Source organism: Thamnophis sirtalis, unplaced genomic scaffold (genome assembly GCF_051295495.1).
Source record: "Thamnophis sirtalis isolate CommonGarterSnake01/CBP01778 unplaced genomic scaffold, rThaSir2_p1.2 scaffold_11, whole genome shotgun sequence".
Classification (NCBI taxonomy): Eukaryota; Metazoa; Chordata; class Lepidosauria; order Squamata; family Natricidae; genus Thamnophis; species Thamnophis sirtalis.
In genome coordinates, this window is record NW_028261391.1 from 3,915,466 (window position 1) to 3,936,283 (window position 20,818).

The window sequence follows — 20,818 nt, forward strand, 5'->3', positions numbered from 1 at the left end:
TGGCATAGTTCCCTTTCTAAGCAGGGGGCTGGACTAGAAGACCTCCAAGGTCCCTTCCCGCTCTGTTCTGGTTCTGAAATGGCATAGTTCCCTTTCTAAGCAGGGGGCTGGACTAGAAGACCTCCAAGGTCCCTTCCAGCTCTGTTCTGGTTCTGAAATGGCATAGTTCCCTTTCTAAGCAGGGGGCTGGACTAGAAGACCTCCAAGGTCCCTTCCCGCTCTGTTCTGATTCTGAAATGGCATAGTTCCCTTTCTAAGCAGGGGGCTGGACTAGAAGACCTCCAAGGTCCCTTCCCGCTCTGTTCTGATTCTGAAATGGCATAGTTCCCTTTCTAAGCAGGGGGCTGGACTAGAAGACCTCCAAGGTCCCTTCCCGCTCTGTTCTGGTTCTGAAATGGCATAGTTCCCTTCCTAAGCAGGGGGCTGGACTAGAAGACCTCCAAGGTCCCTTCCAGCTCTGTTCTGATTCTGAAATGGCATAGTTCCCTTCCTAAGCAGGGGGCTGGACTAGAAGACCTCCAAGGTCCCTTCCCGCTCTGTTCTGGTTCTGAAATGGCATAGTTCCCTTCCTAAGCAGGGGGCTGGACTAGAAGACCTCCAAGGTCCCTTCCAGCTCTGTTCTGATTCTGAAATGGCATAGTTCCCTTCCTAAGCAGGGGGCTGGACTAGAAGACCTCCAAGGTCCCTTCCCGCTCTGTTCTGATTCTGAAATGGCATAGTTCCCTTCCTAAGCAGTGGGTTGGACTAGAAGACCTCCAAGGTCCCTTCCCGCTCTGTTCTGGTTCTGAAATGGCATAGTTCCCTTCCTAAGCAGTGGGTTGGACTAGAAGACCTCCAAGGTCCCTTCCAGCTCTGTTCTGATTGATTGACTACCTGTCCTGCCACTCTGCCAGTAACCCCCAAAGGAAAACACTCCAAAATCTACGATCAAGTGACAGGAAGGAAATGGTATTGACCAAGACGATCAAACACAACAGAAAGTGTAGAACAATAATTTTAAAAAATGCATTCATTCAAGATTTGGGGAAAGAAATTAAGGCCAGGCTGATGTGAGCGGAGAATGAGGACTAGAAGTTTGAAACCGGAGCCTACTTGTCGGAAGGAAAGGGGAAAGAAAAAAGGACTCAGCCCTGGGCACGAGTCCAATTTCTTGCCATTTTATCAATACTTCCTGGTGCCAAAAGTTGTATAACTCCTGCTCGGGTAGGACCTGGGTGGAACACAGTTGGATGCCAAGGATGCCCATCGTCCTCCTCTCGCTGTCCAAAGTTCCTTGCCGTTTCTCCTTATAAGCCTCGGATCTCGGTGGGGTCCTTTCTTCCCGGCTGAAGGTGCGCTTGGCTCTACCTGTAGAAATGTGGCGGGCAGGGCTGCTCCTGTGGCTGGTGGCGCTGGCATTCACCGCTGCGGTTATCCCAGGTAAATTGGGCAGCTGGGCTGGCATGGAGTGGCCGGCACAAGAAGAATGGGCACCTTATCAGGACGTAAAGAAGGAGAATTTTGGTTAAAGGGGCAGCGTGAAGGAAGCCATCTTCAGATTTGTAGGGAAGGCTCATCCTGTTGGATGGCTGCCTGTCGTACCCTATTGAGTTGGAAATGGGCAGAGAAACATAACTCCTCAATTAGGGGACTGGGGACAGAAACCTATGAAGAACGGTTGCAGGAACTGGGTATGTCTCGTTTAATGAAAAAAAAAGGACCAGGGGAGACAGGATAGCAGCCTTCCAATATCTCATGGGTTGCCCCAAAGAAGAGGGGGGTCAATTTATTTTCCAAAGCATCAGACAAGAAGAAATGGATGGGAATCAATCAAGGAGAGATGCAACTAGAATTAAGAATTCTCCTGACAGTTAGAACAATTAAGCTGTGGGACAGTTTGCCTCTGGAAGTTGTGGCAAACTTCTAGAAACTTCATCACTGGAGGTTTTTTTTTTAAAAAGACTGGACAGCCACTTGTCTGAAATGGTATAGCGCCTCCTCCTTGAGCAGGGGGTTGGACTAGAAGACCTCCAAGGTCCCTTCCAATTCTGATATTCTCTTAAATTCTGCAAGGATAATGTGTGAAGCTCCCCCCCCCACTCCCGCTTGATTGCTATTAATTGATTGCTTAATCATCACAGCTGCTATTTGTAAACATATTTATTGAGTGGATGTTTTTTTTTTATTGCTTTCCTGTTTGTTTAAAAAAATGTTTTTAAGTCTTTTTTTTTACAGGATAATTTTTATTTTATTTTAAACACATAAGCACATCAACAAAAGCAAACACATAACTTAAAAACAACATAGGAACAATAAGTTCCATCGTATATCATACCGCAGTTCCGAATCAGTTTCTTTGCAGTTAGTGTTTTCCCTACTATACATTTCTATCTTGCATTCATAATCTCCTTGTTCGTTATCCACTTGTTTGTACATTTCTTTATTTATTTAAACTTAGCTACTTATGACCAGATATTATTTACCTATATTATGCTATATATTTTTACTGTCATTTGTTCTCTTACATACAGATTATAGATATACATTCACATAATTATTCTTTTTCTTTGCCATTCTTATATTATTATTATCCCATTTGGAAGGTTATAAGGTATAGTTTAGAATGCTTTGTTTACCATCCTTTGCGCCTGCTAAGACACCACCTCGTTTTCTCTTTCTTTTCTTTTCCCCCTCCCTTCCTTCTCTACTTCCTTCCTTCCTCGTCTCCATCCCCTTCTTCCTTCCTTTATCTCTTCCCTACTCCTACCCTTTTTCTTCTCCTTCCTACCTTCTCTCCTTCTCTTTCTTTCTCTTCCTCCCTCCTCTTCTTCTTTTTCTCTCCCTTCTACCCACCTTCCCTTACCTCTTTCTTCTTCCCTTACCTCTCCTCCACATTTCTTCTTCTTTTCCTACGTTTTTAAGTCTTTGACCACTTTAAAATTCTAAGTCTCTTCCCAGAGTCACTTGATTGAGCTGGGCGGCTATTAGGATTGAATAAATAAAAGTAAATTTAAGAAAAACAGAACACGGGCTATACATACATAATACATAAAAGTATTTTTTTTGTGTGTGTGTGGCTTTGTGCTTTCACGGAACAGATATTTGCACTAATTCAGTTAGTGACCGTTTGAAGTTACAACAGCAGTGAAAAAAGTGACTCAGGGGAATTTTTTATTATTATTATTATTATTATTTTTTGTATTTTTTTTGTTACATAGACAACACAGACCCACAACAATGAAAAAAAACAAAAAACAAAACAGAAAAAAAAACCATCATCACATATAGCATGTCGTTTGGTTACAAGTGTTTTAACATTTATCATTCTTACACATTTATTATTTCATTTAATAGGTTATAATATACAGTTTGGGTTGCTTTGTTTACCATCCCTTCCTCCTGTTATAACACCATCTTATTTTCCCTTTCTTTTCTCCCTCCCTCCCTTCTCTACTTTCTTCCTTCCTCCTCTCCTTTCCCTTCCTTCTTCCTGTACCTTTCTCCTACTCCTGCTCTTCCTCTTCCCCTTCCTACCCTCTCTCCTCCTCTTTCTCTCCTTTCCATCCTCCTCTCCTTACCTCTTTCTTTCCACCCTCTCTCCCTTCTCTACTTTCTTCCTTCCTCCTCTCCTTCCCCTTCCTTCTTCCCTTGCCTCTCCTTCGCTCCTACTCTTCCTCTTTCCCTTCCTACCCTCTCTCCTTCCTTTTCTCTCCCATCTTCCTTTCCTTTCCCTTTCCTTTCTCCCTCCCTCCCTTCTCTCCTTTCCTCCTTCCTCCTCTCCTTCCCCTTCCTTCTTCCCTTGCCTCTCCTTCGCTCCTACTCTTCCTCTTTCCCTTCCTACCCTCTTTCCTTCCTTTTCTCTCCCTTCCATCTTCCTTTCCTTTCCCTTTCCTTTCTCCCTCTCTCCCTTCTCTACTTTCTTCCTTCCTCCTCTCCTTCCCCTCCCTTCTTCCCGTACCTTTCTCCTACTCCTGCTCTTCCTCTTCACTCAGAGGAATTTTTCATACTTAGGACTGTTGCCCAACATCCCCATGGCAGCGTGATCACAATTCAGGCGACTGTCTTGTATTTATGACGGTTGCCGTGTCCTGGGGGTTGCGCGATTCCCTTTTGCGACCTGAGGAGCAAAGTCAAAGGGGAAGCCAGCCCCACTTAACAACCCCTGCTACTAACTTAACAAGTGCACTGATTCACTTAACAACTGTGGCAAGGAAGGTCGGGAAAATGGGGCAAAACTCACTTAACGAACGTCTCGCTTTGAAAACATAAATTTGGGGGCTCAGTTGCGCCCGTAAGTCGAGGACTACCTGTATTTTCCTGAATGGATCTTCCTCTATTTCTTATACATACCTTTTGACTGGATTTCTGGTGTAGGGCAGGCTGATTGGAAAAGTTTTGCCTTCTCTGAATCCCCACCAGCGATGATGCCCACCCAGATGTTAAATTTCCCGAGCGGTTGGTTGCTCAGCATCTTATTTCCTTTGTTTGCAAAGGCAAAAACCAGTCCTGGGTTCAAATTTGGCTTCCGAGCCCCACCCCTGCCGAGGAGTTCCTTCAATCAGATTTGAAAGGGAGACCAAAAAAAAAAAAAAGAGAGAGAGAGAGAATTTTGTTTCTTAAGCTTAAAAGGGAACCTGTGGTTACGTTTGCGCAAATACTCAAGCGGAGTCCCGAACTGATCTCTTTGCTCTGTTGGCAGGAAACAAATGAATATAGCAGTAGACTTATATACCGCTTCATAGGGCTTTCAGCCCTCTCTAAGCGGTTTACAGAGAGTCAGCATATTGCCCCCAACAATCTGGGTCCTCATTTTACCCACCTCGGAAGGATGGAAGGCTGAGTCAACCCTGAGCCGGTGAGATTTGAACCGCTGAACTGCTGATCTAGCAGTAGCCTGCAGTGCTGCATTTAACCACTGCGCCACCTCGGCTCTTATGAACATCTGCAAACCTGTAAAGTCAAACGTGCAACTGATCTGTTCCTTTTTAAGTCTTCCAAGCAGGCAACGCATCGATGCATTATTGCTGAGACGGGATTCATTTCAACAAGTTTAGCCTGTTTATGGAACTAATCCGTTCTGTGGCTCGTGGCCTAAATTGGACGGACCTTAAACTAACTTCTAAGCCTGAGCTTGCAAGGCTGCCTTTGCAACTAACCGGGTTAATACCGATCCAATTTGGCTGCTAAAGTTCTTTGCCGTTAGTTTCCGATGGGAATCTGGTCTTGTAGTTACAATAAGCGTTCAGTTTTGGGTGCCATGATAAGTCGCTTTCCTGCCCGCCAGAGTCTGCTTTAATGTTAAGAAAATAATATCGCTTTGAAGCATTTCATACGTGATTCAACTTGGTGAAGGAAGCAAAATAAGCGTTCTGGCTTATTTATATTTGATTTTTCTAGCAGGCGAGACCTCAGCCGTGGGAAACGGCTTCATATCATTCGTTTAGTGGCCGTTCAAAGCTCAGCGGCACTGGGAAAAGTGACATCCAGTCCTTGTACTTACGACCGCCGCAGCCATTCCCGTGACCACAGGATCAAAATTGGGGGCCCTTGAACAATTTGCCTATATTTATTATATTTGCAGAGTCCTGGTGTTGTGTGATCGCCATTTGCAAATTTCTCGGCCGGTCTCTGAACAAGCAAAGTCAATGGGGGAAGCCAGATTCGCTTAATGACAGTCATTAAGCGAAACTGCCAAAACCACAGCAAAAAAAAGATTGTAAAGCCAGGTGCTTTACTCACTTAGCAACTGCCTTGCTTAGCCATGGAAATTTTGGTCTTAATTGTGATGATAATTTGAAGACTAGCTGTCGTTTTGATGTCCTAGTTTGTTGTGGATTTCAACTCCCAGAATTCCTCAGCCGCCATGCTGGGAGTTGACATCAACACAGTTTAAAGGGAATTCTGGGAACTGACCTCCATATGTTTTAAAGGGAATTCTTGGGATTAAAGTCCACACCTCGTAAGGGAATCCTGAGAGTTGAAGTTACTTGTTTGATGAAGAATTCTGGGAATCGAAGTCCGCACATCTTAAAGGGAATTCTGAGAGCTGAAGTCTACAGCTTTTTAAGTTGCCAAGTTTGAAAAACACAGTTCTAGTGAATAGTTCCTGAAAAAATTGGACTACTACATGTCCCATCTTCCCCATCAGTATCTGAGCATTGCAATTCCACAAGGAAAGCCTGGAGGGCATCGTGTCTGAATTTGGGTAGGTAAGAAGCGTGGCACGACAAAACCGCGGTCCACTAAAGCGCGTCCGATTAAAGCGCGTACCTGACGTCATCAGCAGCGCGACAAATACGACCGCGGAGAAAAAAGGGTGCTTTAAAAAGCGCTTTTACAGCAAGCCGATTCATGTAAAGGTAAGGGTTAGGGTTAGGGTTAGGGTTAGGGTTAGGGTTAGGGTTAGGGTTAGGGTTAGGTTAAGGGTTAGGGTTAGGTTTAGGGTTACGTTAAGCGTTAGGGTTAGGTTAAGGGTTAGCGTTAGGTTTAGCGTTAGGTTAAGGGTTAGGTTTAGGGTTAGGTTAAGGGTTAGGTTTAGGGTTAGGTTTGGGGGGGTTAGGGTAAGGTTTTCGTGTTAATTTTAACTTTACCGCTGTGATGTTTTCGTTGCGCTGTGATGATGTCAGTTATGCGCTTTCGTCGAGCGCGCTTTCGTCTACCGCGGTTTTGTGGTGGAACCGGTAAGAAGAATTGGAGGGAGGGGGAAACAGCTTGCAATTTGCAATAACGCATTTGTAATTTGCCTGCCGGCTGGGGAATTCTGAGAATTGAAGTCCACAAGTCATAAAGTTGCCAAGTTTGGAGATCCTTGGCTCAGAGAGAAATGTCCGAAAACATTTCCTCTTGTGCAGTTCGCTCTCTTCTTCCTGTTTTCTCAAAGTTTGAATATTTGATGATTGTCTTATCAGGGCAGGGAGCTGACATTTTATCAATGACGCCCTTGTGCATCATAAACCAAGCAGTTAATGAGCAATTGATTCTGCCTGATGGGGCTAAATTGTTAAATAAACATCCGTGCCACTTTTAATCTTGACATTTGCTTACTTTGCGAGCAAGAGCCAAGAAAAAGGTTCATTGGTTTATCACAATCCTGATTAAGAAAGGAACAAGTGTCTTGCTGCTGAATGAAGGGACAAACTCCAAGGAACAAAATATAAATCCTACATAAATTACAAACTGTTTTTCTCTCCAATTCTTCTTACAAGCCCAAATTCAGACATGGCTTTCTCTGTGGAATTATAATGCTCAGCTGGAGAAGATGGGACATGTAATCCAGGACATTTGGGAGGTAGGGCTGTCTTTTTCAAACTTGGCCATTTTAAAACCTGTGGACTTCAACACCCATAATTACCTTTGAGACATATAGATTTCAACTCCCAGAATTCCCTTTAAGATGTCTTTATTTCAACTCCCAGAATTCCCTTTTAGATGTATTTATTTCAGCTCCCAGAATTCCTTTTAAGACGTCTTTATTTCAACTCCCAGAATTCCCTTTTAGATGTATTTATTTCAACTCCCAGAATTCCCTTTTAGATGTATTTATTTCAACTCCCAGAAATCCCTTTTAGATGTATTTATTTCAACTCCCAGAATTCCCTTTTAGATGTATTTATTTCAACTCCCAGAAATCCCTTTTAGATGTATTTATTTCAACTCCCAGAATTCCTTTTAAGACGTCTTTATTTCAACTCCCAGAATTCCCTTTTAGATGTATTTATTTCAACTCCCAGAATTCCCTTTTAGATGTATTTATTTCAGCTCCCAGAATTCCTTTTAAGACGTCTTTATTTCAACTCCCAGAATTCCCTTTTAGATGTATTTATTTCAACTCCCAGAATTCCCTTTTAGATGTATTTATTTCAACTCCCAGAAATCCCTTTTAGATGTATTTATTTCAACTCCCAGAATTCCCTTTTAGATGTATTTATTTCAACTCCCAGAAATCCCTTTTAGATGTATTTATTTCAACTCCCAGAATTCCCTTTTAGATGTATTTATTTCAACTCCCAGAAATCCCTTTTAGATGTATTTATTTCAACTCCCAGAAATCCCTTTTAGATGTATTTATTTCAACTCCCAGAATTCCTTTTAAGACGTCTTTATTTCAACTCCCAGAATTCCCTTTTAGATGTATTTATTTCAACTCCCAGAATTCCCTTTTAGATGTATTTATTTCAGCTCCCAGAATTCCTTTTAAGACGTCTTTATTTCAACTCCCAGAATTCCCTTTTAGATGTATTTATTTCAACTCCCAGAATTCCCTTTTAGATGTATTTATTTCAACTCCCAGAAATCCCTTTTAGATGTATTTATTTCAACTCCCAGAATTCCCTTTTAGATGTATTTATTTCAACTCCCAGAAATCCCTTTTAGATGTATTTATTTCAACTCCCAGAATTCCCTTTTAGATGTATTTATTTCAACTCCCAGAAATCCCTTTTAGATGTATTTATTTCAACTCCCAGAAATCCCTTTTAGATGTATTTATTTCAACTCCCAGAATTCCCTTTTAGAAGTATTTATTTCAGCTCCCAGAATTCCTTTTAAGACGTCTTTATTTCAACTCCCAGAAATCCCTTTTAGATGTATTTATTTCAACTCGCAGAATTCCCTTTTAGATGTATTTATTTCAACTCCCAAAATTCCCTTTTAGATATATTTATTTCAACTCCCAAAATTCCCTTTTAGATGTATTTATTTCAACTCGCAGAATTCCCTTTTAGATGTATTTATTTCAACTCCCAGAATTATTAGAGATGTCCTATTGGTACATCTGGGAAAACCCGAATCCGAAAGCTTCCAGGTTTTCCCCACCCAGACGAAAGTTTAAGCCCCTTCCCCGGCACTCTCATGTCCATCCCCTGGTCCAATCAATGCACTGTCCCAACTGGAGATGCTTCCCAGTCACGCCCTTCCAGGTGCAGGGCAAGATGGCCTTGACTCTTTGAGAAAGGAATTTTATTATGACTCTATGTATGTATGTTTTTTTATTTGTGCTGATAAATAAATAAAGGGAGACTAGTATAGATCTATTTCAAGCTATTTAGCTCTCATCAGCTAGCCATACCCTTGCTGGGATTCGAACCTGTGCTGTATTGCATCTTAGGCAAACATCTTAGCCATTAAGCTACAGGTCTCCTCCTAATCAGCTGAAGCCAGGGAAGAAGGTATATATTTAGTGTCACAACCCCTGGTAAGCCCCAATTATGGGAGGAAGCTAACTGCTTCCAATATCTGTCAATCGGCTCGTCACAAGAGTCCATCACGACAGAAACCCAGACCTGTAGCTTAATGGCTAAGACGTTTGCCTAAGATGCAATACAACACAGGTTCGAATCCCAGCAAGGGTAAGGCTAGCTGATGAGAGCTAAATAGCTTGAAATAGATCTATACTAGTCTCCCTTTATTTATTTATCAGCACAAATATAACAAATGTAACAAAAAGGCAACAGTAAAAAATATTGGGTTTCTATCTGGATGGTCTCTTGTGACGAGCCGAAGGACAGAGAATGGAAGTGTGACCTTCCTCCCATATTTGGGCATACCAGGGGTTGTGACTTTAAATATATACCTTTCACCCTGGCCTGGCTGATAAGGAGTCGAGTTCTGTAGCTCAATGGTTAATACATCTGCCTAAGAGGCAATAGAGCACAGGTTCTATTCCCAGCAAGGGTATGGCTAGCTGATGAGAGCTAAATAGCTTGAAATAGATCTATACTAGTCTCCCTTTATTTATTTATCAGCACAAATATAACAAACCGTGTGCGTGTGTGCGTGTGTGCGTATGCGCGTATGCGTGTATGCATGCATGCATGTATATATCTCCCATGCTCCATATAGATATAATCCCCCTCCCACTTTCCCACAGCATTAAATGTGGCAGGCCAGAAGGCCCAATGTCCAAGATGGCTTCCAGGTCTGACAACGTGTGAACTTCAACTCCCAGAATTCCCCAGCCCGACTGAGATTGAAATCCCCATATCTTAAAATGGCCGAGTTTGAAAAACTAGAGACAAGAGCTAGACGAGGTGATGCGCCAGAGAGGGTGAAGATTCAGTGTTAGATTTTGGGGAGGTCAGGTGACCCATAGCTGGGAACACCCTGTTGGAAGAAACGTCCTTCTGGGTTCAGTTCCAAGTGGGGGGAAAGACCATGGAAACACGGAGGCTGCTTAGAAAGATGGTTTTAATGGTGGACAGGACCACATGACTTGAGCTCCTGAACAGAAAAGGGGGATCCCATCCTTCCAGATGTTGGGCGAAGAAGAAAAAGAGAGCGAGATGCTGAAAGTCCCTGGTTTTATACCCTCTCTGGGCTTTGATCTTGAGCTTGCATTCTGATTGGTTGTCAGACTCCCATGGGGCAACTCTCTAGGCTGTGCTTGGAGTCCAAGTTTGGTTGAGGGTTGCTTCTTCCCAGGTGCCCTGTGGGGAGACGGGTAAAGGGCTAAGACTATCATGCCTTAATCCCATCACCCTGGAGCTAAAGGGGGGGGAGATCTTTGTTATGTAGAATAGACTGGCCCAGGCCTTTTAATGGCCCATCGACAAAGGTGGGGGGCTATTAAGAGTGAGTCTGCTTCCTGCCTAAAAACATGTTTCTCCACTTCTTATCCAGGGAAAAGATAATATTATGCTTTTTCCATATTTCCCAGGATATTTCATTTTTCTTGGAGAGGGGTGGGTTTTAACTTCCTACAACCCGCCTTATGCTTCTGATTCCCACAGTTCCTAGGCTCCAGTAGCGAAAGGAAGGATGGATCCAGTAGACTCCAATTCACTGCCTTAGTGATACCATCTGTAAAATGGACAAATTAGTTGGGGTATCCATAGGCTAAGATGAAAAACGATTGGGTTGTTGACTGAAATAAATGCAAGGGAGATTCTGCCTGGTGGTTATACAATACAATACAATACAATACAATACAATACAATACAATACAATAGCAGAGTTGGAAGGGACCTTAGAGGTCTTCTAGTCCAACCCCCTGCCTAGGGAGGAAACTCTATACCGTTTCAGACAAATGGCTATCCAACCTCTTCTTAAAGACTTCCAGTGTTGGAGCATTTACAACTTCTGGAGGCAACTTCTGTTCCACTGATTAATTGTTCTAACTGTCAGGAAATTCCTCCTCAGTTCTAAGTTGCTTCTCTCCTTGTTTAGTTTCCACCCATTGCTTCTTGTCCTGCCTTCAGGTGCTTTGGAGAATAGCTTGACTCCCTCTTCTTTGTGGCAACCCCTGAGATATTGGAAGACTGCTATCATGTCTCCCCTAGTCCTTCTTTTCATTAAATTACAATACAATACAATAGCAGAGTTGGAAGGGACCTTGGAGGTCTTCTAGTCCAACCCCCTGCTGAGGCAGGAAACCCTATACCGTTTCAGACAAATGGCTATCCAGCATCTTCTTAAAGGCTTCCGGTGTTGGGGCATTCACAACTTCTGGAGGCAACTTCTGTTCCACTGATTAATTGTTCTCACTGTCAGGAAATTTCTCCTCAGTTCTAAGTTGCTTCTCTCCTTGATTAGTTTCCACCCATTGCTTCTTGTTCTAAACTCAGGTTATAGTGGGGTCAAGATGAGAGAGAGCCATGGGAGGGAGAAAGTTTTTTTGTTCTGTATTTTTGTATTTTGTTTTGTATTATTGAGGCTCTCTCTGGCTAAACGGCAGTATTGTGATAAATAAAAACTACATTCTTGCACTCCAATGAATATTTGAACACTTATCCCTGCTAGCTGGGAAAAACAAACACTGCTGGTGGAGTAACATGTTTGCCAATTTAAGCTTTGGGGTTTATTATTTCGATCTCAAGTGATGCCAAAGCCGGTTTCCCGGTAATTTATGTCTTTATTTCATTGCTTCGTTTACAATGGTACAGTCACCCACTTCTCCATAATTAAAATAACCGCAAGAATACAGAGTACAGAATAACAAGAGTTGGAAGGGACCTGGTGGGTCATCTAGTCCAACCCCCTTAACTCCATCGGGAGACCCTATCCCCATGATGGCGAACCGATGGCTCCCGTGGCACAGGTGGCACGCAGAGCCCTCTCTGGGGCACGCGGGCTGTCGCCTCGGCTCAGCTCTACCGCACAAGTGCACACGCCTCCCGCCAGCCAGCCGATTTTCGAGTCTCTGCCACACATGCGCAGGGGGCGGGGCGCATGCGGGAGACACTCGTGCATGCGCAGGGGGCACGTGGGAGAGGCATAATATGCCCAAAATAGCATGGGGGGTCATGCGTGCATGCACATGCAAGGATGGGGCATGTAAGGGTGGGGTCGCGCATGCATTGCACTATGCAGGCGCACACTTTCGGCACACAACGACAAAATGGTTAGCCATCACTATACCATTTCAGACATGTAAGTGTTTCCAACAAGGGTCCTTTTCTTTGTTGATTTCACTGTTTTGCCTGGGTTGTTAAGTTTTAATTGCGTTTGCTTTTCATTGCCTGTAAACACCTGGGACCTGGTGCTCATTATGGAAGTGTGTAAAAATAAGAAGAGCGGAGCTAACAGATTGTGCATTTAGATCACAGGCTGGCGATGTATGAGCTTGTGCGACGGTGGAGGGCAGAGGAGAATAATTGCAAATAAAGAATTACACTTAATTTTGAGCTGCTTTGGACTGAGGAGTTCAATAGAAAAATTCTCAAAAGGCTCCGTAGAATAGTGTAAAAAACAACACCTTGATCCACTCTGGGAGCAAGAAGAACAGTCTTTCAATTTGATAAATGGGGAATCCTGGGAGTTGAAGGCCTCACATGTTAGCTGGGAAATCCTGGGAGTTGAAGGCCACAAATGTTGGCTGGGGAATTCTGGGAGTTGAAGGCCACAAATGTTAGCTGGGAAATTCTGGGAGTTGAAGGCCACAAATGTTGGCTGGGGAATTCTGGGAGTTGAAGGCCACAAATGTTAGCTGGGGAATTCTGGAAGTTGAAGGCCACAAAGGTTAGCTGGGGAATTCTGGGAATTGAAGGCCACAAATGTTAGCTGGGGAATTCTGGGAATTGAAGGCCACAAATGTTAGCTGGGGAATTCTGGGAGTTGAAGGCCACAAATGTTGGCTGGGGAATTCTGGGAGTTGAAGGCCACAAATGTTGGCTGGGGAATTCTGGGAGTTGAAGGCCACAAATGTTGGCTGGGGATTTCTGGGAATTGAAGGCCACAAATATTGGCTGGGGAATTCTGGGAGTTGAAGTCTTCCCATCTTAAGGTTGCCACCGATACACGGATTCACAGCACCAACTCTAAGGATCAACGTGCGACAACATTTGAACAATTAAATAATTGAACAATTCAGTGTTGGTCCTAATCCCTTTGTCTTTCCTGTCCTCCCAGTGGAAGAACAGAAACCATCGTTCTGGGGTCAACTGGCAGATAAAGCCATTCGGAAAGCGAGCCAGTTAAAACACTACCACTACAAGGCCAAGAACCTCATCCTCTTTCTGGGAGATGGTGAGTAGTAGTTACTCCAGGGTGGAGCCTAACCAGACTGGAGAGTTTGCGGAATCAGAATTATGATAATATTATAATCATCATCATCATCATCATTGGTTAATCTTTGGTGAGATTCACCGCCTTTGGGCTGGTTGGTAGCTGAACAGCTCGAGTCCTAATCAAGGACCTAGGAATTGTTAAACTAATGTGGAAGGATATAAGCTCTTCCAAGTAGGGTGGTTTTTTGTAGAATGTACTTTGTGATTTTTTTCTTGCTGTTTATCTTCAATTCGTGCATCTCCAGGTATTGCAATGTCAATGAGCCATACTTTTTTCTTTTCAACTATTGTTATTATGTCAGGTGTGTTGTGGGCCAAGTGCCTGTCAGTCTGGATTCTGAAGTCCCACAAGATCTTGACTTTTTCATTCTCTAGAAACTTCTCAACCTGATGTTCCCAGTGGTTTTTGCTGCACTCAAATCCGAACTTCTGGCAGTTTCCAGTGAATGGTTTTAGCCACTCGGTCATGGCGTTGTAGGTAGTCAGTTTGTGAAATTTTGCTGCACCCACTGATCTAATGGTGGTGGTGGTGGTGGTGATGATGATGATGATGATGATCTTTGGTGAGATTCACAGCCTTTGGGGCTTGTTGGTAGCTCAACAGCTCGAGTCCTAACCAAGGACCTAGGAACTGTTAAGGTAACGTCGGAGGATATCAGCTGTTCCAAGTAGGGTGTTTTTTTGTAGAATCAGAATGTTCAAGTCTAATAAATTTAAAATTTCCAAATAGCGAGGTAGCCCTTTAGGTATTGCTCCAAGGGCTCCAATTACAATCGGGACAACACACGATTTCTTTTCCCACAGTCGCTCAACTTCAATTTGCAAGTCCCGGTACTTTGCTGTTTATCTTCTATTATTATTATTATACAATTGTATCACAGCGGCCAGTTGTTTCGCCGGATTTGGCGTTGATTACTAGTCGGGCCCCACCCAGGGGCTTAGGACGTTGTAACGTATTTTCATAAAATGCATGCAGATCCAAGCAGTGCGGCTTTTTGCATTTGACTGATGGTGATTTTGTCAATTTTCAACTGTTTTAAATGTAATTCCAGTGCTTTTGGAATAGCACCCAGTGTGCCAATTACCACTGGAATTACCACTGCTGGTTTGTGCCATAATCGTTGAATTTCGATTTTTAAGTCCTGGTATTTCGCGATTTTTTCATATTCCTTCTCGGCGACCCTGCTATCACCTGGTATTGCAATATCTATGATTGTGACCTTATTTTTCTCAACCAGTGTGATGTCTGGTGTATTATGCGCCAGTATTTTGTCTGCTTGTATACGGAAATCCCACAAGATCTTGACCATCGGTGACTTTTTCAGGCTGATGTTCCCACCAGTTTGTTGCTGTTTTAATATTATAATTTTTGCACAAATTTCAATGGATCATTTGTGCTACTGAATTGTGCCACAATTTATAATCAGTCTGCGTGATTTTTTTACAGCAGCTGAGTATGTTATTATTATTAATTATTATAATTATAATTATTGTTACTGTTAGTATTACTATTATCATCATCATCATCTTGGCTTTTCTCTCTCCTTCTTCATATGAAATTATTGTAGCATTTGGTTTTCTTCTTTTCAAGTGGCTGTAGAAATCTTGCTTCCCTACTCAAGATTTTCCCAATTCAGCGTGATAATTTCAACATTGCAACAAAAAAAACAATCTTTCTCCATTTGTTTATGTTTTTAATCCCCTGATCCAACCAGGTTATGCTTCATTGACGGTGAACAAATGGAATTAAATGAAGAAAAATATCTTCCCATTGCCCGTTTTGCTTTGAAAATGTAGGAAAGGAATGAGAGAATAATAGAGTTGGATGGGACCATTAGAGGCCTTCTAGTCCAACCCCTGCTCAGCCAGGAAACAATTTTCAGACAAATAGTTGTCCAATCTCTTCTTAAAAACCTTCCAGTCTTGGTGCACCCACAACTTCTGGAGGCAGGTTGTTCCACTGATTAAATGTCCTCGGTGTCAGGAAATTTCTCCTTAGTTCTAGGTTGCTTCTTTCCTGGATTAATTTCTATCCATTGCTTCTTGTTGTACCCTCAGGTGTTTTGGAGGATAGTTTGACTCCCTCTTCTTTGTGGCAGCCCCTGAGATATTGGAAGACTGCTATCATGTCTCCCCTGGTCCTTCTTTTCATTAAACTAGACATGCCCAATTCCTGCAACCGTCCTTCATATGTTTTAGCCTCCAGTCCCCTAATCCTCTTTCTTGCTCTTCTCTGCACTCTTTCTAGAGTCTCCACATCTTTTCTACATCGTGGTGACCAAAACTGGATGAAAATATTCCAAGTGTGGCCTTACCAAGGCCTTATAAAGTGGTATTAACTCTTCATGTGATCTTGATTCTCTCCCTCTGTTGATGCAGCCTAGAACTGTGTTGGCTTTTTTGGCAGCTGCTACACACAGCTGGCTCAGATTTATTTATATTGAAATTAAAAAAAAAAACTTTTACAAATGTTTACCTCCCTCCCCCTACCCTCCCCACCCAAACCCCCCCCCCCAGTCTCCCCCCCCCCCCCGGCTTCCCAGAACCAATACAGGGTATAAATCTTTAACAAAGATATTCTAAGATAAACTTTAAAAAAAAATTAGTATCAACTTTCATTTGAGCTTTAACTCCTCTTTGCTAGGCTAGCTCTAAACAGATTATATCATTCCTTGTTTCTTCACTCATAAACTATCTGGAATTTCTTAGTCCCGTATTTATTTTGAATATAGTCAATCCATCTTCTCCACTCCAGTTTATATCTCTCGTTTGAGTGATCCTATGCTGATATTTTAGCCATCTCTGCTAGGTTTGTTACTTTTAATGTCCATTCTTGAATAGTAGGCAAATCTTCCTTCTTCCAGTATTGCGCCACCAGCAGTCTTGCTGCGATTATTAAATGCAAAATCTGGCTCAGATTTATGATGATTGTTCGCTAGGTCACCAAAATCCTGCTTATTGCTTTTTAAAAAGAAAAAAAACCTTTATTGAGAATTTGAAACATTAAATACCTTTAAAAATAGTTTTGTATAAGTCACAATCCTTTTTGACAGTAATGATGTGCAAGATTAAATTTTTTATCTCTTTCGTATACTTTCCCTTAATAATCCCCAGAAGGAACAATTCTGCTTTGAACTCTATTTGTACTTTCCTGTATCCATTTTTGTATTTAGTCCAATATTATTATTTTTTTGCTTTTGGGCAAAGCTGCCATGCATGAAAGAAGGCACCTTTCTACACTTCCAACAGTGTGGATTTAAGTTTGGATACCTTTTTGCCAATCTCACGGGGGGGGTTAAATGCCAGCGGTGAAACATTTTGCGTTGGTTTTCTTTGTACATAACAGATTTTGTTATTGTTGTAATTTTTACTCCAAATTCTTTCCCAATCTTCCAACTGAATATTATAACCCAAGTTTTTAGCCCTGGCGATATCATTGGTCCTTTTACTCTTTCCTCTGCCATGTCAAAATTTAGTAAATAATTGTATATCTTCGATATTAATTTCTCTTCTGTATCTAATAGCAGTTTGTCTAATTGCTTTGGTTCTATATCAATATACAAATTTCTCTCAGCCCTTTTTATATCTAGATTGTAGTTGGAGAAATGCCACCGGACTATAATCGCTCTCTGGTCTCTTAATTCCTGCTTGGTTTTTAGTGTTCCTTGGTTATCTAAGATTTTATAGTATTTGGCCATTTTACCTAGGGTTAGGGTTAGGGTTAGGGCTAGGGCTAGGGCTAGGGCTAGGGCTAGGGTTAGGGAGGGCTAGGGCTAGGGCTAGGGTTAGGGTTAGGGCTAGGGCTAGGGTTAGGGAGGGCTAGGGCTAGGGTTAGGGAGGGCTAGGGCTAGGGTTAGGGTTAGGGCTAGGGTTAGGGCTAGGGTTAGGGAGGGCTAGGGCTAGGGCTAGGGTTAGGGTTAGGGTTAGGGTTAGGGCTAGGGCTAGGGCTAGGGTTAGGGAGGCTAGGGCTAGGGCTAGGGCTAGGGTTAGGGCTAGGGTTAGGGAGGGCTAGGGCTGGGGCTAGGATTACGGATGGCTAGGGTTAGGGCTAGGGTTAGGGCTAGGGCTACAGCTACGGCTAGGGTTAGGGAGGGTTAGGACTAGGGTTAGGGCTAGGGCTAGGGCTGGGGCTAGGGTTAGGGATGGCTAGGGTTAGGGTTAGGGATAGGGATAGGGCTATGGTTAGGGAGGGTTAGGACTTGGGTTAGGGCTAGGGCTAGGGCTAGGGCTAGGGCTAGGGAGGACTAGGGTTAGGATTAGGGCTAGGGTTAGGGAGGGCTAGGCCTAGGGTTAGGGCTAGGGCTAGGGTTAGGGAGGGCTAGGGTTAGGGCTAGGGCTGGAGTTAGGGAGGGCTAGGATTAGGGTTATGGCTAGGGTTAGGGTTAGGGCTAGGGCTAAGGTTGGGGAGGGCTAGGGTTAGGGATAGGGATAGGGCTGGGGCTAGGGTTAGGAATGGCTAGGGTTAGGGCTAGGGCTAGGGCTAGGGCTAGGGCTAGGGAGGACTAGGGTTAGGATTAGGGCTAGGGTTAGGGAGGGCTAGTACTAGGGTTAGGGCTAGGGCTAGGGTTAGGGAAGACTAGGGTTAGGGCTAGGGCTAGGGCTAGGGCTAGGGAAGGCTAGGGCTCGGGCTCAGGCTCGGGCTAAGGTTAGGGTTAGATCATCCATCCCACCGCTTACTGCTATTAAGCCAGGTTTCACTTAATCTTTTGGGTTGGCTTGTCTAAGTGTAAAAACTCGCTTTTCTCTACCATGAATTTCATTTTGTTAGATGGGGCCCATTGTTCAAGTCTGTCGAGATATTTTGTGATCCTGAGCTTGTCTTCTGGAGTGTTGGCTATTCCTGCCAGTTTAGTGTCACTTGCAAATGAAGATATTGAAGAGTACTGGCCCTAGGACGGAACTTTGTGGTACCCCACAGCTTCCTTCTTTCCGTATAGATGTAGTAGTGCCATTAAAAACTACTCGTCGAGTACAGTTTGTCAGCCAGTTACGAATCCATCTGGTGGTGATGCCGTCTATCCCACATTTTGCCAAGAAGTAGGTTGTGGTCTACTAATACTTCAAACTCCAGGACACCAATGCCTGTACACTAATGCTCAAAGTATGAGGAACCAATGTGGAGAACTTGAAGTCTTACTACAGAAGGGCAGATATGGCATTCTTGATATTACCGAAACTTCGTGGTATGAAATCCATAACCGGAACGCACTGCTAGGAGGATTTAACTTGTTACAACAGATCTAACAAAAGAGGAAGTGGAATTGCATTAACTACTGAAATGCAAAAAAAAATCAAGGATGAAAATGTTCGTTATAGTTTTCCGGACGGTTCAGAAAAATTCTTCCATCAAAGAACACAAAGGAAGGAGGGAAGGAAGGAGAGAAGGAGGGAAAGGAAGGAGGAAAGGAAGGAGGGAAGGAAGGAGGGAGGGAAGGAAGGAGGGAAGGAAGCAAGGAGGGAAGGAAGGAGGGAAGGAAGGAGAGAAGAAAGGAAAGGAAGGAGGGAAGGAAGGAGGAAAGGAAGGAGAGAAGAAGAAAGGAGGGAAGGAAGGAGGGAAGGAAGGAGGGAAGGAAGGAGGGAAGGAGAGAAGGAGAGAAGAAAGGAGGGAAGGAAGGGGGAAGGAAGGAGGGAAGGAAGGAGGGAAGGAGAGAAGGAGAGAAGAAAGGAGGGAAGGAAGGAAGAAGAAGTAGGATTGTTGTAAAATAAGATGGGTGTATGGGATGGTAAGAAAGCAATCTCAATTATATTGTCAATTGTAGGGGAGAAAAATTGTTATAAATACATATTATTAACAACAGTTATGAGATTATATAATTGTGAATGTATATATGAGAAATAAAAATTATTAAAATAAAATAAAATAAAATAAAATAAAATAAAAAACAAGGATCTTACACCGTTCCAGGAGATCACCAAAGAATCTACTAGTTGCACTGTAATATATACTCAGTTCTGGAGCCGCATGTGGCTCTTTCATCGCTCTGCTGCGGCTCCCTGATGCCGATCAGCACCACAGTTGATAGGGCTTTCGGTTAGGACAGGTAGAGGAAAAAGGACGCTGCGCTAGGAGGAGACTCTATGGTGGGGGAACCGGACTTCCGGTTGGCTCTAGAATTCAACAGGGGGCTTCCGGTTAGGACCTTTGTGGCTCTTTGAGTGTTTAAGGTTGCCAACTCCTGTTCTAGGAAATGTAGTGCTGGGTTTTTTTTTGGGGTGGGGGAGGTTGTATAATTGGCAAAATGCAAATAAATGTATTTATTTCCCCCCCGAATTTGCTTCTGCTTTTGCCTGTGGTGGGCATCAAAGAGGCTGCCATGTTGGTCTGTGGAAGAGCAATGGAGGAAGGGCAGGAGAGGTGACCTCTTTCGGGGTCACTTTTCATCCTTGGGGGGGGTGACAAATTGACCTCCATGTGAGTTGATATTTGCACGGGTTGATGGAGCAGATTTTTTTTCCCTGTGAAAGGAACGGCTGTTGCAGACCAAAGGAGGATCTAATTCAGCCATGCGGGTTTTCTCATGCCAACACCTATCCTCTGCGAGCTGCCCTGGCTGCCTATTGGTCTCCGGATACGCTTCAAGGCGCTAGTCGTCACTTATAAAGCCCTTCATGGTATTGGACCTGGGTACTTGAGAGACCGCCTGCTGCCAATTACCTCCACTAGACCGATTAGATCCCACAGATTAGGCCTCCTCCGAATTCCATCCGCCAGCCAATGCCGACTGGCGACTACCCGGAGGAGGGCCTTCTCTGTGGCTGCTCCGGCCCACTGGAACGAGCTCCCCGTGGAGATTCGAACCCTCACCACCCTCCAGGCCTTCCGCAAAGCCCTCAAAACCTGGCTGTTCCGACAGGCCTGGGGCTAAAGAGCTTTTTGCCCCCCTTCTCGAATGGTATGGCTGTTGTGTGTTTTTAAATTGTGTATTGTTATGTTCGTCTTTTTTATCCCCTGTCTGTACCCCCTTCCCTGACTGAATTGTGAGCCTCCCTGAGTCCCCTTCGGGGAAAAGGGCGGCATATAAATGTAATAAATCCAATCCAATCCAAATTTCTCTCCCTGGCAGGGATGGGCATCCCACCATCACAGCCACTCGTATCCTGAAGGGGCAGATGCAGAACCCGCCGACCCCTGAATCACCTCTAAGCATGGACGCTTTCCCCTACCTGGCGCTTTCCAAGGTAGGAAGCCGAAACGTTTGTTTGTGGGACCTTGGAGCTCCGAGTGGGTTTTTTTTAGTGGACGGGGGAATTGGCCTTCCCCTGCCCTCAAAAGCCCTTCGGACGTAAAGAAGATCAGATCAGGTGACGATAAAACAAGACGAGGATGGGATGAGGTG

General features: G+C 43.7%; 1 protein-coding gene across 1 annotated transcript in view; it reads left to right on the forward strand.

Annotated features, from left to right (window-relative positions):
• The first annotated feature begins 1,230 nt into the window (after positions 1-1,230).
• Positions 1,231-20,818, forward strand: part of LOC148043443 (intestinal-type alkaline phosphatase-like) — a 31,144-nt gene continuing 11,556 nt past the window's right edge. Inside the window, exons 1-3 of the mRNA XM_087726056.1 lie at positions 1,231-1,419; positions 13,324-13,444; positions 20,546-20,660. Coding sequence (XP_087582182.1) covers positions 1,356-1,419; positions 13,324-13,444; positions 20,546-20,660 — 300 coding nt within the window. The 5' untranslated portion in view covers positions 1,231-1,355. The remainder of the gene's footprint in view (positions 1,420-13,323; positions 13,445-20,545; positions 20,661-20,818) is intronic.